Source organism: Talpa europaea, assembly GCF_964194135.1.
Source record: "Talpa europaea genome assembly, chromosome: 12".
Classification (NCBI taxonomy): domain Eukaryota; kingdom Metazoa; phylum Chordata; class Mammalia; order Eulipotyphla; family Talpidae; genus Talpa; species Talpa europaea.
This window is the reverse complement of record NC_140079.1, coordinates 3,534,936-3,551,177: the sequence shown is the minus strand read 5'-3', so window position 1 is coordinate 3,551,177 and position 16,242 is coordinate 3,534,936. Positions and strand designations below refer to the sequence as shown.

Here is a 16,242-nt window from a genome sequence, read left to right as displayed (position 1 = left end):
GATGCTTATTGTCACGTATCCTTTCACCAGGCTTCAAGTCTGGCGATTTGATAGAGGCCCACGAAGCGTCTGCTCTGAGCCTGGTCACAGGGAAAAATAAATGTTTTCGAAATTGGTGGACCGAAATGTCAATTTCTTTTGAAAACTGTGCCAGCTCAGCTCTCTCTGCTGACTGCAGAACCTCTAATAATAGCAGAGAGACCTTAATTGTACTCATGGAATTGTTAGGGGGAAAAGGCTGTCCTAAAGCCAATCCCATACAGGCTCTGTGGACTCCACCCCCACCCCAGGCCAAAGCCAAAGACACTGGGAGAGACAAATCCCATCACCACCCAAGGGAAGGGGGCTGGGACCTGAGGGTGGGGTTCAGCAGCCAGGTGGGGATAAAGCCAGACACGTGGGCTTTGGAGGGTCCCCTATTTTGACTCCCCGCCAGCTCGCAGCGTCCGGCCAGCTCTGGGAGTGCCTTTGGGTTTCCAGGTCGGCGGATCGGGTAGGACGCATGAAAGACTTTATTTCCCTATTTTCTCCCTGAGTTGTCCATTTTCCTTATTTCCTTTTCCCTTGTAAATAAACCTTTTATGAACCTTCTGTGTGCGCCTGCAGTGGAGTATTCATAAGTCCCTTGTAAGTGCGCGGGTGAGGACCCACAGCCAGGAACCCGCTCAATATCGGGGCTGCCCTACAACAGAATTACCAGCTTTTCCCTAAATGTTCTCGAGCAAGGGCTACTAAGGAGCAAGACCCCCAGTCTGCTTTCCCCAGGTACTGCTCCTCTGAAGAACCTCGGGCAGAAGTGTACGAGCTGGTCTCGCTCAGCTTTGGGCCGGCACTGAGCCACCTCTCGCCGATGGTCAAGAGCTGGGACAGACATTTCTAATTCCCATTGAGTGTCCTGAGGCTTTGTCAGTTACAGAATCGAAAGACAGAACTCACAAATATGAACCTTTCAAGTATTTTCTGAAGTCCTCACCACGCACCCGTTCAAGCCCTTCACCCTAAACAAATGACTGTTGCTCAAAGGCCACGTCTATCAGGCTTGCGATAACCAGGTCAAGCACCCTGAGAAATGCTGAGCATCTGGGTGTGAGCTTCTCCACACTATGCTACATTTTGGGGTGACCAAAGCACCAGTATATGTACAGATAGAACATCTAATATATGTGCGGAAAGAGAGTACAACAGGCACCAGGCTTCTGAACTTAAGGGATTTAAAAACTCAGTAAGAGGGCCTCCCCGGTGGCGCAAGGGGTTAGGCGTCAGCACTGAGAAGCTATCCACAGCTACTGCGTCACGAGTTCAATCCCTGGCCAGGGAGCTACCCACATGGCGCAGCAGACCTCTCCTGTCTCCCCGCTGCTCCCCTCAGCAGTGGATTTCAGTGGATCCTCCTGTTCTGCTCCCCACTCTGCCTCTGGTGGATCCTCTCACCATACCCCACCCCTGCATCTCTGGCCCGTACCCCAGTTCTTATATGCATAAATAAATAAATCTTTTTTTAATTAATTTATTTATTTAACTGTTATTTTTATATTTCCCATACAATTACAATCCCCTTATTTTGACCCCAACCTCTTCTTTCCCCGCCCCCCCACCCCTCATAGAGTGTCTCTGGTTCATAGCTTTTTGTTGATTTTGATTTTTGCTTTCTTATAGTTATTCATTTTTCTGGTCCCTTATTTAGGTTTTCTAGATTCCTGCTATGAGTGAGACCATCCGGTATTTTTCTTTTTCTTTCTGGCTTATTTCACTGAGCATGATCCCTTCCAGCGCCATCCATGTTGCTGCAAATTGCATGTGTTTATCTTTTTGATGACTGAGTAATATTCCATGGTGTATATGTACCACATCTTCTTGATCCAGTCATCTATTTTTGGGCATTTGGGTTGTTTCCAAAGCTTAGCTATTGTAAATAGTGCTGCTATAAACACAGGGGTGCAGGTGAATAAATAAATATTTAAAAAAAAAAAGAGGGAAGACACAGCACGTGACAGAACCAGAACAGTGAGCTGGGGGTGCCGAGACCAGAGCTCCCTGCTGGGCTCTGGTATCTGGACCTCAAACCCGTGACTCCCATTGGGCCTGAGCTCAGCTTCAGCTTATTCTGCAGATCAAATAAAAAATGTTACCTAAAGCAACTTGTACACTTCAAAATACACCAATAAGTGCTGGGACTATTTCCAATGAAATATAAAAGCCACTCTTGTTTTGGTCATGAGAGAATGTCACCTCTCAACTCTTTCAATATTCCACCAGGTCACCGGAGGCCGGAGGACTCATGAGTAGACGCGTGTGGTCACATTCAATCGTGTGACCCCCAGAACACCGTGCGTGGAGCATCACGGTTTTTAAATTTCAGGCGAAGCCACCCCACACCTGAACTTACTTTCTAATAAAAGTCAACTCACAACAGAACAAGGATAATCCACCCTCCTGCACATGGAATGCTGGTGGTGTGCGTGTTAGTTACCGACACAATAAAAGAAATCGGATTACTTCCCAGGCGCCCGGCGTGACGGAGGGACAGCACCACGCCCGGGCCGCGGATTAGCGCAGACGCCGACGAGGCAGCCCGCGAGAATCCACGGCAAAGGACAAAGGGAAACCTCTCCTCGGGAGACTGTCCAGCATCTACAACATTCTCCAATTTCACAGATTCTGTCATGAAGGGGGGAAGGGCCACACGCAGGTTCACGGAGCTGACTGAGCCGCCGGGAGGCAGGCGTGGCCGGGGGTGGCGGGACTGAGCTTCCTGGCGTGAGACGCGCCTCTTCAAACAGGAGGAGGGTTGGAAATGGGCCGCATTTCACAGCCTTTAGTGCCCACATATTTCCTTAAGTTCTTTAAGATCCTGAAACCCAGCTCACGCCCTTCTGACGGTGTGTGCGATGCTGCCTCCACACGCCGGCTGCCGTCACGACACAGAGCACGCCGCTGCCGTCGTGGAGCAGCACACGGTCCTCATCTGCCACATGATGCATGACGTGGCGGCTCCGCAGCCCCATAACTTAAGGTTAAGCCTCAGAACCCTGTCCCCTGAGCCTGGCTCCCATTTCCAGATGCTGCCTCCCTCTGCAGCCAGGCCAGAGGAGAGAGGGCCTCGAGCAGGTTGCCCAGAACCTTCCCCGGCTGACCCCAGTCTCCTTTGTCGACTCGGCTCCTCTGACCAAGCTCTGCACTCGGGTCCCGCCGGGGCTCAGGCCTCCCACCCTTGCCCAGGCAGATGGGTGGTCTCGTGCCTCCAGAGCTGGACACCCCCTCTGCATGTGGACGGCTTCTAAACGTACCCCCAGTCCCAAAGCCTCCCCGTACTCTGACAGACGGACAGATGGATGCACGCACCCAGCTGCTGCGGGGTCAGGGCTGCCCGGGCGCCCAGCAGGCACCCAGGTTTCAACGTGGACAGTCTCCTCCGCCCTCCTCCCGGCGGACACAGCAGCCGCGGGGCCTGGGTGCTCTGTTTCCTGCTGTCTCTGCACCGCTGAACGCAGACGGTGTGATGAGAGCAACCACCTCTGCTTCAGCGCAGAAGAGCAGCCGGGGCCGTAAGGGAGCGGGACGGGCAAGGGAGACACCTGGGCTGGGGTCTGGATGAAGGTGAGGCCGAGCCCGCGAGCATCTGGAAGAGCAGGCGGAGCGCAGGGCGAGCGCCGCAGGCCCAAAAAGCTCGTGGAGACTCACGGGACGAGAGAGAAAGGCCACGCTTGGAGAACGGGGAGTGAGCTGAGGGCACCGAGAAGGAGGGAATGGGGTGGGGGGCACGGATAGGGGCCCCCCAATGCAGAGAGAAGGATGTCAAGTCCGAAAGCCTAGAGGCCGAAGAGACAAATGTAGCATGTCATACAGATGACCACGCGGAGGAGGAGGCCGTGCTCCCTTTCCGAGGACCCCCACTGAGCACGGCCTGCTTCCCGGGGCTCCTGGGGTGCAGGTACTTTGTGAGCTGGTTTCCAACAGCCTGGGCTAAAACAGGGGCGCTGGCAGTGCTGAGTCAGCAGTGATGAGAAGAGCTTCCCGTGCGGCCGAGACAGAAGAGAGGGCCGCACCGGCGCCAGGGCCCGGACGCCCGACTTTGCGGCAGGGACAGGCCCTTTCTTGCCACCGTAGCCCTGACCTAGGACACCTCTCACCGAGTCAGCAGCTTGCTGCGTTCCGCCGGGGCGATGCCAATGTACCCAAAAAAAGACGCACTTAAAAAAATCAAAAGCCAGCGTCTCTCCTCAGCACCAGATCCCGGGAAAAGCACCCCCTGCGTTACCACGGCCCCACACGGCGCGCGCCATGGCTTCTGTTTGTCACTAACGGCCATTCGCAACACAGCCAGGTGACGCAGGGGGTGATGCAGGTGACGCAGGGGGTGATGCAGGTGACGCAGGGGGTGATGCAAGTGATGCAGGGGGTGATGCAGGTGATGCAGGGGGTGATGCAGGTGACGCAGGGGGTGATGGTGACGCAGGGGGTGATGCAGGTGACGCAGGTGACGCAGGGGGTAGTCACCACCGCAGAAGCTGCTACGTCGGGAAGATGGGTTTTCAGTAGGAGACAGGCTAGCTTATGCCTTCAAAACTCCCTGAATTGGGGATTTCCTACTTTTCTGAGTGACCGTGCAATTTTAGGCGGCTTTAGGAGAAATTTAAAAAAATCTCAGAGGAAGTTAGTGTGGATCTAAGAGGAGATGGTGCGGCTGAAGAGAAAATCACTGCTCCCTGGGGCATTTTCTGCAAATACCGAGGAGGGCATGCGAGGGAAGCAGTCCTCTCACTGAGCATGCTAATCATTGGAAGCAAAAGAGAATTTGTTTGAACTGTTAGATGCCTCCTTTTTTTCATCTTCTCGAGATTTTTGACTCCGGTCACTATTGTGACACATGTAGCTTCAGGCAAATGCAATTAATAAAACAAGTCACGGCTTATCGCTGAATAAAGACACGGTGACTCCACAGTGTTACGATCAACTACAGAATTCCTTTCCACTTTCCCGGGCTCCTAACACTGTCTTCATCCTACGTGAAGCGCTGGGTTTTAAAATACAAGTTCTCCAGCCCGCCTTTGGACAAAATCCGCACCAGCTCTTCTGGGAGTGTGAGACCACGCTACAAGGGTTGCTGCATTGCTCCAAGGTTTACGTGTGTTTAATGATTATCTTTTTGTCATCTTTGTGGAGCCACAACCAGCTGTCTTGTCACCGGTTTTCATAATTGTCCTCATACTTTTTTTTTCAGACCTTCTCGGAAACAGGTTCAGCAGTGAAAACCCGCACTATGAATTCACTTGCAAAAGCAAAATTTCTTCCTTGTCCCGACACGAAGAACAGGCGAGGCAGAGATGGGGGTCTCAGAGGCACTAAGTGCAGGGGTCCTCGCTCCAGCTCCGCTGCTGAGGACACCCCTGCTCACTCCTGTCCTTGCTGCTCCCCGGTGCTGGCCTGACACCCTCCCTGGCATAGGAGGGCCTCACAGGCTCTGGGCTCAGTCTTTCCATCTCTTCTCCATGGATCTTCACTTCACTACCTGCATGGCCCCAGGGCCAAGGTCAGCAAGGTGCAGCAGCCACTCCAGAGCAACTCTCCCCTGTGCTTTGTGAGTCCCCAGTGTCCCCAACAAGGAAAACAAAGGAACACATGCAGCTGGGACTATGAAACTAAAAAGCTTCCGCACAAGGGAAGAAACCATAAAAACTATCTGCCCACCTTACATCTGACAAGGAACTGATATCTAGGATCTATAAAAAACTCCTACGGCTAAACAGAAAACAAATAACCCAATCAAAAAATGGGCAGAAGAACAGACACTTCTCCAAAAACTTGCAGCCATTTTCCAGCTGCCTGTAACAAACACCGAAACTTGTCAGCCCCGCTCTAGACCCCCGGACGCGGCCAAACGACCAGCCAGCTGAGCACGCCTCCCGCTAGAAGCTCCTGCTCCTTCAGCAAATGCTCCGGTACCTTCTCCGGCCGTGGGCGTCTGCGCAAGGTCACCGACGTGAGCCCCGGCTCAGACTGGGCTCCCTCGGAGTCAAGTTACCTGCAAAGCACCCTCCTCAGATTGCTCCCCTACATCCCTCAGCACAAAGCCCCGAAACATGTTCTATTTCTGGAGCCCTGTCTGCACACATTTTCTTTAGGTGATATTTGCGTGTATCATTCCCAACAAGACGGTGCCAGCAGCACTGGAGAGGATGCTGGAAACAGCTGGCACCTCTGCAACTGGCGCTCACCACGTCGCCACCACTACATTTATTCCTCACGTGCCAGGTGCTGCTGCAAACGCTCTCCACATACTCATGAACCTGTGTTTGCAGCCCTTGGTACATGGATCAAACATTAAGCATCTGGGACAGCGAGGTCTCTCTCGGAAGGCCTGGTCATCCCTCTCACACGTCCACACAGAGCAATATTCCAAAGAATCACTCACCAGCCTTCTCCTTTCTTCTTCCACTGCAATGAGGAGTCGTGCAAATTCCTTCAATGACTGAGCTGTTCAGAAGATAAATTATAGGAAAAAAGATTAGCCCCTTCTTCAGCACTAATTTCTTCCTGCATAGGCACGAACATAACAAATTAGTTATTAATCTGAACACAACAGCCCCCCACCCCATCCATGGTTTTCTTTTTTGGTTTTGGTTACCTCAGCACCAATAAAAATCAGAAACAAGGAGCTATTTTAAGAGGGACATATAACAGTCACGTAACTTTTATTAAGTATATGGTTACAATTATTCTGCTTTATCACTGCCGTGAATGTCTTACTGATTTAGAAGTTACCCTTCACCATGGGTAGTAGGAAGAAGTCTGCAGATACAGGGTCTGCTACTATCTGGGATTTGGGGCACTCTCTGGGGGTCTTGGAAAGGATGCCCCTCACTTAAGGGGGGGTGGAACTTCTGTGGTTTAATGTCTGTACAAGCAGAAAACACCGTCCTCAGCGGGATCTTACGAACAGCTACAGGTGAGAGGTGTGTGCTGCTCTGTGCTCCAAACTGTAGTTCAGAACATAGCCATGTATTTTTTTCTTCAAGGACATCAAAGGGAGTATCGTTAATATATTTCATATAAAACATATATTAATAAGAGTATAGTACCGAATCACTTCCAAGCAGTGTCCTACAAATAATGAAAAATATATTAAATCTTCAAGAGCAGTAAATCCAATATAAATTATATGTGCACAGTCACAGTAGCCAAACACGTCCCCCACTGAGGTCTTTCTAGACCCTGAACCCCATGTTACCCCCACAGCCAAGGTATGTTAGACCTTCTAGTCTGTGGTCAGCATAACAAGCTGCACCTATATTTGGGGAGCTTGTTAGAAATGCAGGTTTTGGGGCCTCCCTGGTGGTGCAAGGGGTTAAGAAGCAACCTACAAAGCTGTCTGCAGCCTCTGCAGCACAAGTTCAATCCCCAGCCTGAGAGCTACCCACATGGTGCAGCAGACCTCTCCTGACTTGCCTGCTGCTCCCCTCAGCAGTGCATTTCAGTCAGTCTGCTTGTTCTACTCCCCACTCTGTCTCTGGTGAATCCTCTCACCACCCCCCACCCTGCACCTCTGGCCTGTACCCCAGTTCTTGCATCCATAAATAAATAAATCTCTAAAAAAAGGAAAGAAAGAAATGCAGGTTCTCAGACCCCACCCCAGAATCTGCATTTCCACAAAGTCCCCAGGGGATCCATTTGCATAGTAAAGTTGAGAAGAAATGCTGTGGCATGTTTTGAGCAAAAATATCACAAATACAGACCAGACTGAAACTGGATTATGTAATAGTGTGTTATATTTTTATACTTTTGGTGAAGAAAGTGTCCCATCATCTGGCCCCCTTTGCCACAGCTTGGGAAAAGGATCAAGTATTCAGCAACGCTGGGAGAGCAAACTAAAAATAAATGAATAAATGGTAAGTTACAGTGGCTTATTCTTTAAAAATGCATGGGACTAAGGGGGATTTGCGAAAGTAATTCACCCACGTCAATTTCCGTACCTTCTATTTAATATGAATTATGAAGTATTAGGTTAGGTCAAGGTGGAATGCTGGGCTTCAAAATAACATGACAAACAAGATGGAGGCAACACTGTCCAGCTTTGACCCTCCTCTGTGACCACATTCTCTGGGCTCTAACGTTCTGGGAAGCCAGAAATGGACGGAACCAGCACAAAGGCAATCCAGTAAAAGCAAATAATTGAGGCAGACAAGCCAAGAGTCTCATCCACAAAACTTACGAAGGAAGCGAGGGAATATCTTCACTCAAAAACTTAAAATCCCATTCTGGTATCTTTTTTCTTTTCAGAATCCCTGAGTTCACGCTAAGCTGGTCTGAAACGCTGTCATTCAGTTATCAGTTACCATCACAGAAATCAAAGGGTTACCTGGGAGACGTCACTTAATCCGATGAACATGTTAATCAACTAAGACTCAGTAAAACCTTTTCTTTCATTTTTATAAAAGACTTTAATCCTTCCAAAAATAACTCGACGCTACAAGACAACTCAGTTTGACAACAGTAAGTTGGACAGAAAATCAGTTTATAAATAGAAACAAGATTTGAACTGGGGCATGGAATAGCAGATTGCATTTTTGTATTTGGTCCGTTGTAGTTCCAGTAGCTCTCTGCTGCTGCCAGACATCTGCTGGTGAGGCTGAAAAGATCTAGGGAATTTGGGGTGAAGGGAACATGAAAAAGCCTGCAGAGAAAGAAGCCAAGTGGTACGTGGATTTTGGCTACAGGAGCTCGAAAGGGCAGGTGAGAGAAAGGAGCAATGAATAGCTCAAAGTCTGTGTGAGAAGTCCTCTACCCTCAGATTCTAACCCAGTGCCTCCCAAACTGTTCAATAAATATAAGGAGAAAAACTTACATTGATGTTTCCTTTTATCACAACTAGCGACTGATGCTCTCTAACAAGGGACTCACCAGGAGAGAGAAGATACAGAATCCAGAACCAGGAGAGCCCCAGGGAGCAAAGCAGCAGGGGGGTTCCCAGGAGGAGAAAGCCCAGGCAACAGCTGCACCCCAGTCCTGAGAGGATCCTGCGGAGGTCGGAGCAAGAGGCTAGGGGCTCCAGGCAAAGTCTCCAGAAAAAGAAGACAGAGCTGGTCGGCATGCTGATGTGTCCAGCTGCAGTGAGAGGAGCCGTGGTGCTCCTTTCTTTAAAGAAAACCCAAAGGCCGTGATGAACTCTTGGGGGCGGGGAGAACTATACAAGGAACACAATCGAAGTAAGTTGTGGGTAACTTGTACAAAGTCACGATAATAATTGGACCTCCCTGGTGTCACAAGGGATTAAGCACCGCACTATGAAGCAATCCGCAGCCTCTGCAGCACGAGTTCAATCCCTGGCCAGGGAGCTACCCACATGGTGCAGCAGAAGTCTCCTGTCTCGCCCGCTGCTCCCCTCAGCAGTGGATTTCAGTCAGTCTGTCTATTCTGTTCCCCACTCTGTCTCTGGTGGATCCTCTCACCCCTCACACCTCTGGCCTTTACCCCAGCTCTTGTATGCATAAATAAATAAATCTTTAAAAAAAGCAAAGTCACAATGATAAAAATAATTTAAAAATTGCTTCCAAAATTAAGTTTTAACCAATAAGGCACCTGGGGAAAGGCCTGTAGTGAGACAGAATGAACTCAAGACGCCATAGGGCCGCAGTATGCAGTGATGAGACCCAACAGACAAAAAAGAAGTCAAGAAGTAGAAGCAAGATAATTGTGGGCTTGACAGAAAGTGGGAGAAATGGCCCTAAGCGGTGGGCACAGGTGGGAGAGAAGACCGGCTTGGAAAAACATGTGACTTTTTTTTAAGCCAATAATAAAAAATAAAACATACTCCAAATGCTTTCTTTTCTAACCAGCCTAATTCCAGGAGGGCGCAGGTGGCAAAGCACTGCACTGCCTCAGGGCTGAGCAACACCTGGCCCAGCAGAGCTGGCAGGTATTGGTGGAGTAACTGACAACTACTTCTTTTAGATGGGGCGGGGGGACGAGCCCCCCACCTCAAACCTCCCACGTGGCACCCCAGAGATGACCAGAGCCCGGCAGGAGAGTCCCAGCAGTCCAGGCAATAACAGAGGAGCCCCAGAGTTCCCCCAAGGTAACCGCCACCCCAGGACCAGGCTGCGGCTTCCCATCCACCAGGAGAGCTCCCCGTCTCACTCTGCCGTCGACCTCTCCACAGCTGACGGTGCCATGTTCTCCTGGACTTGAAAGGTTTCCCTGTCTGTTTCCCATAGAAATACTATTTCTAGACCAAGCACAGTAGCGAATGAGGAGGAGAATGTCCGTGGGCAGGATTTGAACTCGCAGAAGCAATCGTGGGGCTGGGCGCGCCCCCTCCGGCAGCTCCCTGCATCTGTCTCAGCGTGACCACACGTCCTGCGCCCTCCTGTTCCTGCCCAGAGTTTTCAGGGAACGAACTACAAGAATACTCCGATTTCTCTCTTTTACTATTACCAGCTCAGCTCCACAAAATAGCTACTTCTTGGCTAAAATGAAGAGATTCATGTGCGTCACTTGTGCTGGCGACAAGCGAACACCAGCCAGGAAGACTAAATATGCATGGATTTTATGAATTAGTGACAGCTGCCGCCGAACTCTCTAACGCCAGGTGTAATGTTCGCCCCTAAATCTTTTTAGGGGCGTCATCCGGCCAGAGTGTGATGAGTAGTTTTACTAACAAGCAAAACGGATCACAGAAAGAAAGCAGGAATTAACAATCCCATAAAACACATGAAATCATTCAGGGCAGCATCTGGTACGCTGGGTTTGGGGAGGACCCCGGGCAGGCGGACAGGAGCCGTGAAATATCTGCCAGTGTAGGGCACAGAGGCCGGGACCAGACAGAGCCCGGGGCCACACCTGCCTTGACTATGAAAAGTGGGGGGAGCTTAGTCCACCCCAGGTCTGAGGACCCCTTCCAGTCACATGGAGCAGCCCTCAGCTCTGGCAAACAGCCGTGGTCTTTTCTTCAAAGATGTTACTCAAGCAAATCTGAAAATATGTCTACTGCATGCAAATTCCTCATTTCCAAATGCTTCCTCCTTTCGACGCAATTATCTGCGATGTTCCATGCTGTAGTTATCGATGGGAACACTGACATAAACAACAATTTTATTATCTGATGTCGGGGGTCCCGGCTGATGTGGGACGGAGCAGCTGGCCCTGCAGTTGCAGGTCCTGAGCACACCCAGTTGGACGGCAGAGTCTGATTTAGGGCGAGCAGGGTTCCAAGAACAATACTTAGCGCGCAGCGGCTGTCCCTGGATGATGGTCACACGGCTGAGTGAGGTTAACAATACGTTCCCAGCGCCGCTTTGCTCCGCTCGGAGGAACCTGCCAGCTCTCATTCCAGACTTCATAAAATAAATGGTAAGGACAGGCAAATACTCTGGGAAATGACGTGAGCGCTCCACATTCTTGCCCACCTGCATGAAATTTTCCTGGCTGCCTTCTCCAGGCAAAAGCTTTCCCTTTCCTGAACATCTGGACCGCAAGATTACTGGAGAGCCATCAAAATAGAGTTTCACATATAAATTGTAACTTGTCAACAAACTGAGGTCAAGGAGATGGCTATAGGTTTCCTTCTAGTCTTCACAATGTGACAGCGGGGGGGCGGGGTGGAGACAATTTTGGAATAAAAGAAATCTATTATTTAAGTGTATTTATGACAAGATTCCAGTTCACAAAAATAACAGCTGCACTGTACCCTCGTCTATATTCCCCAACCCTGTCAATTCTGCACCACCCCGAGCTGTCTGAAGTTACCTGTTTCCCAGCAACCTTTTCAGCAGGCCTAAAATTGGGCCTCCCTGATGGTGCAAGGGGTTAAGCACAGCACTGTGAAGCTGTCCACAGTCTCTGCAGCACGAGTGCAAGCCCCGGCCAGGGAGCTACCCACATGGCGCGCAGACCTCTCCTGCCGCCCGCTGCTCCCCTCAGCAGTGTACTTCGTCAGTCTGCCTGTTCTGCTCCCTGCTCCGGGTCTGGTGAATCCTCTCACCCTCCTGCGCTTCTGACCTGTACCCTGGTTCTTGTATAAAATAAGTAAATCAATCTTTAAAAAACAAAGCAAAACTCACCCTATCCTTTTGGAAGGTGGAAAACCTGTTTCGAGTCTGGAAGCAAGAGTGAAAATAAGGGAGACTGCGCTGACCATTCTGATGCCATCCTGATGCCTCTGGCCCGGGCACACCCCGTGGGCACTCACGCCCCCCGAGCTGGCCGGCGGTGGTGCTGCAGATCTGACCCCCGCAAGGAGACTGGGAACCACATCTCTCACGTCCAGCCAGTCTTTAGAACATGACCAGGCAATGAGGTGTCAGGTATTCCCCCAGCGGTCTTGCCTCAAGCCTCAAAGGCATAAACATACTCAAAAGCACAGATTCAGCATCAGGGGACAATGACATCAACACACACCCCCTGACGGAAGTGAGAAAGTAAGAAATCGCTGACGACCTTCAGATCAGCTGATGCAGGGGGCGCCTGGGCTGGCGGTAAGGATTTAGACTTTAGGGCCTCCCTGGTGGTGCAAGGGGTTAAGCACAGCACTATGAAGCTGTCCGCAGCCTCTGCAGCACGAGTTTGATCCCCGGCCGGCCGGCGAAAATCCCACATGGTGCAGCAGACCTCTCCTGTCTCGCCCGCTGCTCCCCTCAGCAGTGGATTTTGTCAGTCTGCCTGTTCTGTCCCCCACTCTGTCTCTGGTGAATCCTCTCACCCCCACACCTCTGGCCTGCACCCCAGCTCTTGTATGCATAAATAAATAAATCTTTAAAAAAAGAATTCAGACTTTATTAAGTCTTTTTCAGGGAGAGCCAGTACTAGGCTAAGCATAAAGGCCCCCTCGAAGCAATGCCGTCGCGACCCCCTCCCAGCAGGCCAGCCTCTGCCCCCACCACTAATTCACTCGCTCACACGGCTGTGACTCGCGGCTCACGCAAGCTCCTCCTTACCCTGGTGGGACTGACTCCTCACAGGGTAGGAGAGAGCCAAACATCAACACGTAGCCCGAGACGGTGAGGCCAGCGCAGGGAAATGAGCCCTCTCCTTCCTTCTAGGTCCCGCCACGTGGCGAGAACGAAGAGTTGAGGTCAACACCCGCCGCCAAGGGCGGGCAGCGCTGCCCGCGGGGCACACCACGTTGGAAGAGCTTGTGAAACATTTCAGTAAGAAAAAGTCACTGAGTAGGACAGAGGGTTTGCTAAGTGAGCATAAGAGACAAGAGGAACGCGCGGCCCAGGAGAGAGAACGGGCCCGTTAGGCTCACCACGTGGCGGCCACACGGCATGGAACACCTGCTCCCCTCGCTGCGTCGCTCTGCTGCCATCAGCCCTGCTCTACTCGGCCCCCACAGCACCCAGGGGCCAAACCGCCTTTCTCTTTTCATCGTTCAAGTGACTTTATTTTACTTTTTTCATTTTTATGCAATGTATGCTTTATCCTCTGGGGTCCAGTCCCCGGGGAATTCCCGCCACCCACTCACCCGTGCACCAGCACCACGGTCCCTTGTGCTCGTCCAGCCCTGTGCTCGTCCAGCATCTCCTCCCCCGCTGCAGAATGTCTGGTTTAGAGTTGCCTGTTGATTTTGATTTCTACATTATTATAATTATTTTATTTCCCGATCCCTTTTTGGGATCCCCTACATTCCTCCTATAAGTGAAATTATCTGGTATTTTTCTTTTTCTTTCTGGCTCATTTCGCTGAGCATGATCCCTTCCAGCGCCATCCATGTTGCTGCAAACTGCATGTGTTTATCTTTTTGATGGCTGAGTAATATTCCATGGTGTATATGGACCACATCTTCTCGATCCAGTCATCTATTTTTGGGCATTCGGGTTGTTTCCATAGCTTAGCTATTGTAAACAGTGCTGCTGTAAACATAGGGGTGCAGGTGCCCTTTTGGATTAATGTTTCTGTGTCCTTGGGGTAGATCCCTAGGAGTGAAACTGCTGGATCATTCGGAAGCTCCATTTTCAGCAGTTTGAGGAGCCTCCATACATCAACATCACTGGTAATCAGGGAAATGCAAACCAAAACCACAATGACACACCACCTCACACCTGTGAGAATGGCACAGGTTAAACAAACAAGCAACAACAAATGGTGGCGAGGTTGTGGAGAAAGAGGAACTCTCCTGCACTGCTGGTGGGAGTGCACACTGGTCCAAACCAACTTTATAACAGGACACACTTTTTAAATTTGTCCTGGTCCAACTTTAAGAGGGCAGAAGACCGACCACATCACCAGACGCTTCAGTTACAAGAACAGGCGTCGGACCCTAATCCACGGCCTCCTTCATGCCCTTTATCTCCATGGATTAGTTACACACCTCCTCTGCTGGCGAGCAGGACTGTCGTTTTTCAGACTCTGTTGCCCTCCTCCTTTGCCAACAAATTCCTTTCTTTCTCCTCCAAACTCTGTCCCTTTTTATTGGCTACGGGAGCTGAGAGCGGGGATTCTGGCGTCACACTGGCTAAGTCAGTGCTGTCCCTGCTGCCCGAGTTCACCCTCCAGCCGTACGCCAGTCTCCACAGGGGCCGACCCGCATTCTGCCTCCACTTCCCACCCTCTGCCTAGTCTCTCGGGAGCACCAGGGCGTTGCCAGCACACGGATCCCCAGGGACACGTGCCCGTGTGGTGCCTTCATACACCTGTCACTGTGAGCCCCAGCTCTGCCCGCCACCACCGCGTGGTGTCTGAGTGTCAGAGCTTGTGGCCCAATTGTCCGTCTTTGCTTCTTTTCTGGTCTCACTGGACACTGTCTTCCCTGATCCTCACCCACCAACCAAGCACCTGGTCTCAAAGGACAACAGACACTGTCCACGCCAGAGCCTTCGCCAGGAGGCACGGTGATACCTGTCGAGACAGAGTCGGCAGGACCCCAGAGGAGGGTCACAACGGCGGCACAGAAAGGACCCCACGGTCTGTGCCATGGTTTTCCGGGGATATTCTCTGAAGTGACAGCACCTGCTTGGAAACTACCAAACTGCGAAGTCTGAGTGCTCGCGCGTCTATACTCACTCACAGACGCGCGGGGTTCACACAAGGTAAAGTCACAAAAGGCAAAACTTTGGCACATGAATGCATACCAAAACCAGAACACAGCAAGCTGGCCTTGCCATCGCAGACACTTGCAAAACCTCATTCCAGCTGCTTTTGTCCCAGGTTTCACAATCTCATTGCTTCAAATGCATTTCACAGGATTTCCAGCAAGACCCTGACACTATGAAACTTTGTTTTCTTTTAAAGATTTATTTATGCATACAAGCACTGGGGTACAGGCCAGAGGTGCGGGAGGGAGAGAGGATTCACCAGAGACAGAGTGGGGAGCAGAACAGGCAGACAGACCAAAAACACTGGTGAGGGGAGCAGCGGGGAGACGGGAGAGGCCTGCTGCGCCACGTGGGTTGCTCCCTGGCTGGCCGGGATTGAACCCGCGCTGCAGCGGCCGCGGACAGCTTCACGGCGCTGCGCTCAAACCCCTGCACCACCAGGGAGGCCCCTATGAGACTTTGTTAATGCAACAGGAACTGAGGTGCAAAACCAGCCTCCGATCACATGTACTGTCTTTGCAACGAAGTGTGCGATTCTGATGTTGCTGTGTTTTATTTTTTTATTGTGCTTCACCCTTTTACTGTGTTTTAATGGTGTTTGGCTTGCTTCCCAAAGCCAAAACAACCCCCAAATTAGAAACCACTATCTCTTTTGGGGCTCACAGCTGGAGGTGAGGTACAGAGGGGTTATCTTCATTTGCAAGTGACAAAGGGGGGCTCTGTCGGCAGGAGGAATGTGCCCCAAGATCCCACAGTCAGGGAGGAGGAAGCAAGTTTTCAGAGTGTTTGGTTCCAAAGTCTATTCTCAGAGCAAAGAGGGGGGTCAATAAAAAAGGCAGCACCCGCCTACCTCCCGGCTACCTCACAGAGCGCGAGAAAGAGCTTAATGGCTAAAGGCAACCAGTTCCAGAGCTGCGTGTGATGAGGGTGGCCAGGCCCAGCAGCCTGCCTTCCAGATGACCACCACAGCGCGTTGCTGCAAACCGTATTCCAAGCGCCATCTCATCGCCCCGCCTCAGCAAGGGACTGGCCGCCTGGCAGTCTTCACATTCCACAGTCAGAACGCCCCACCCCTCTCCCTCCCCCCTGCACCCCACCCTCCCGCCACCACCCTGTGGAAGCCTCCACATCCGCTTCCTGATCCATCTCCAGCTTCTTTTCCACAACCTCTTACCCTCCAGGATCTCTCTGCTGTGATTCACACACCCACAAG

At 51.2% G+C, this 16,242-nt stretch overlaps 1 protein-coding gene across 3 annotated transcripts in view; it reads right to left on the bottom strand.

Annotated features, from left to right (window-relative positions):
* Positions 1 to 16,242, bottom strand: part of ARHGAP42 (Rho GTPase activating protein 42) — a gene marked incomplete at its 3' end in the record, with an annotated part of 142,788 nt that overhangs the window by 75,290 nt on the left and 51,256 nt on the right. For all 3 annotated transcript variants that reach the window (XM_084251457.1, XM_084251458.1, XM_084251459.1), the window contains exon 3: positions 6,413 to 6,474. In XM_084251457.1, the coding sequence (XP_084107583.1) occupies positions 6,413 to 6,474 (62 nt within the window). The remainder of the gene's footprint in view (positions 1 to 6,412; positions 6,475 to 16,242) is intronic.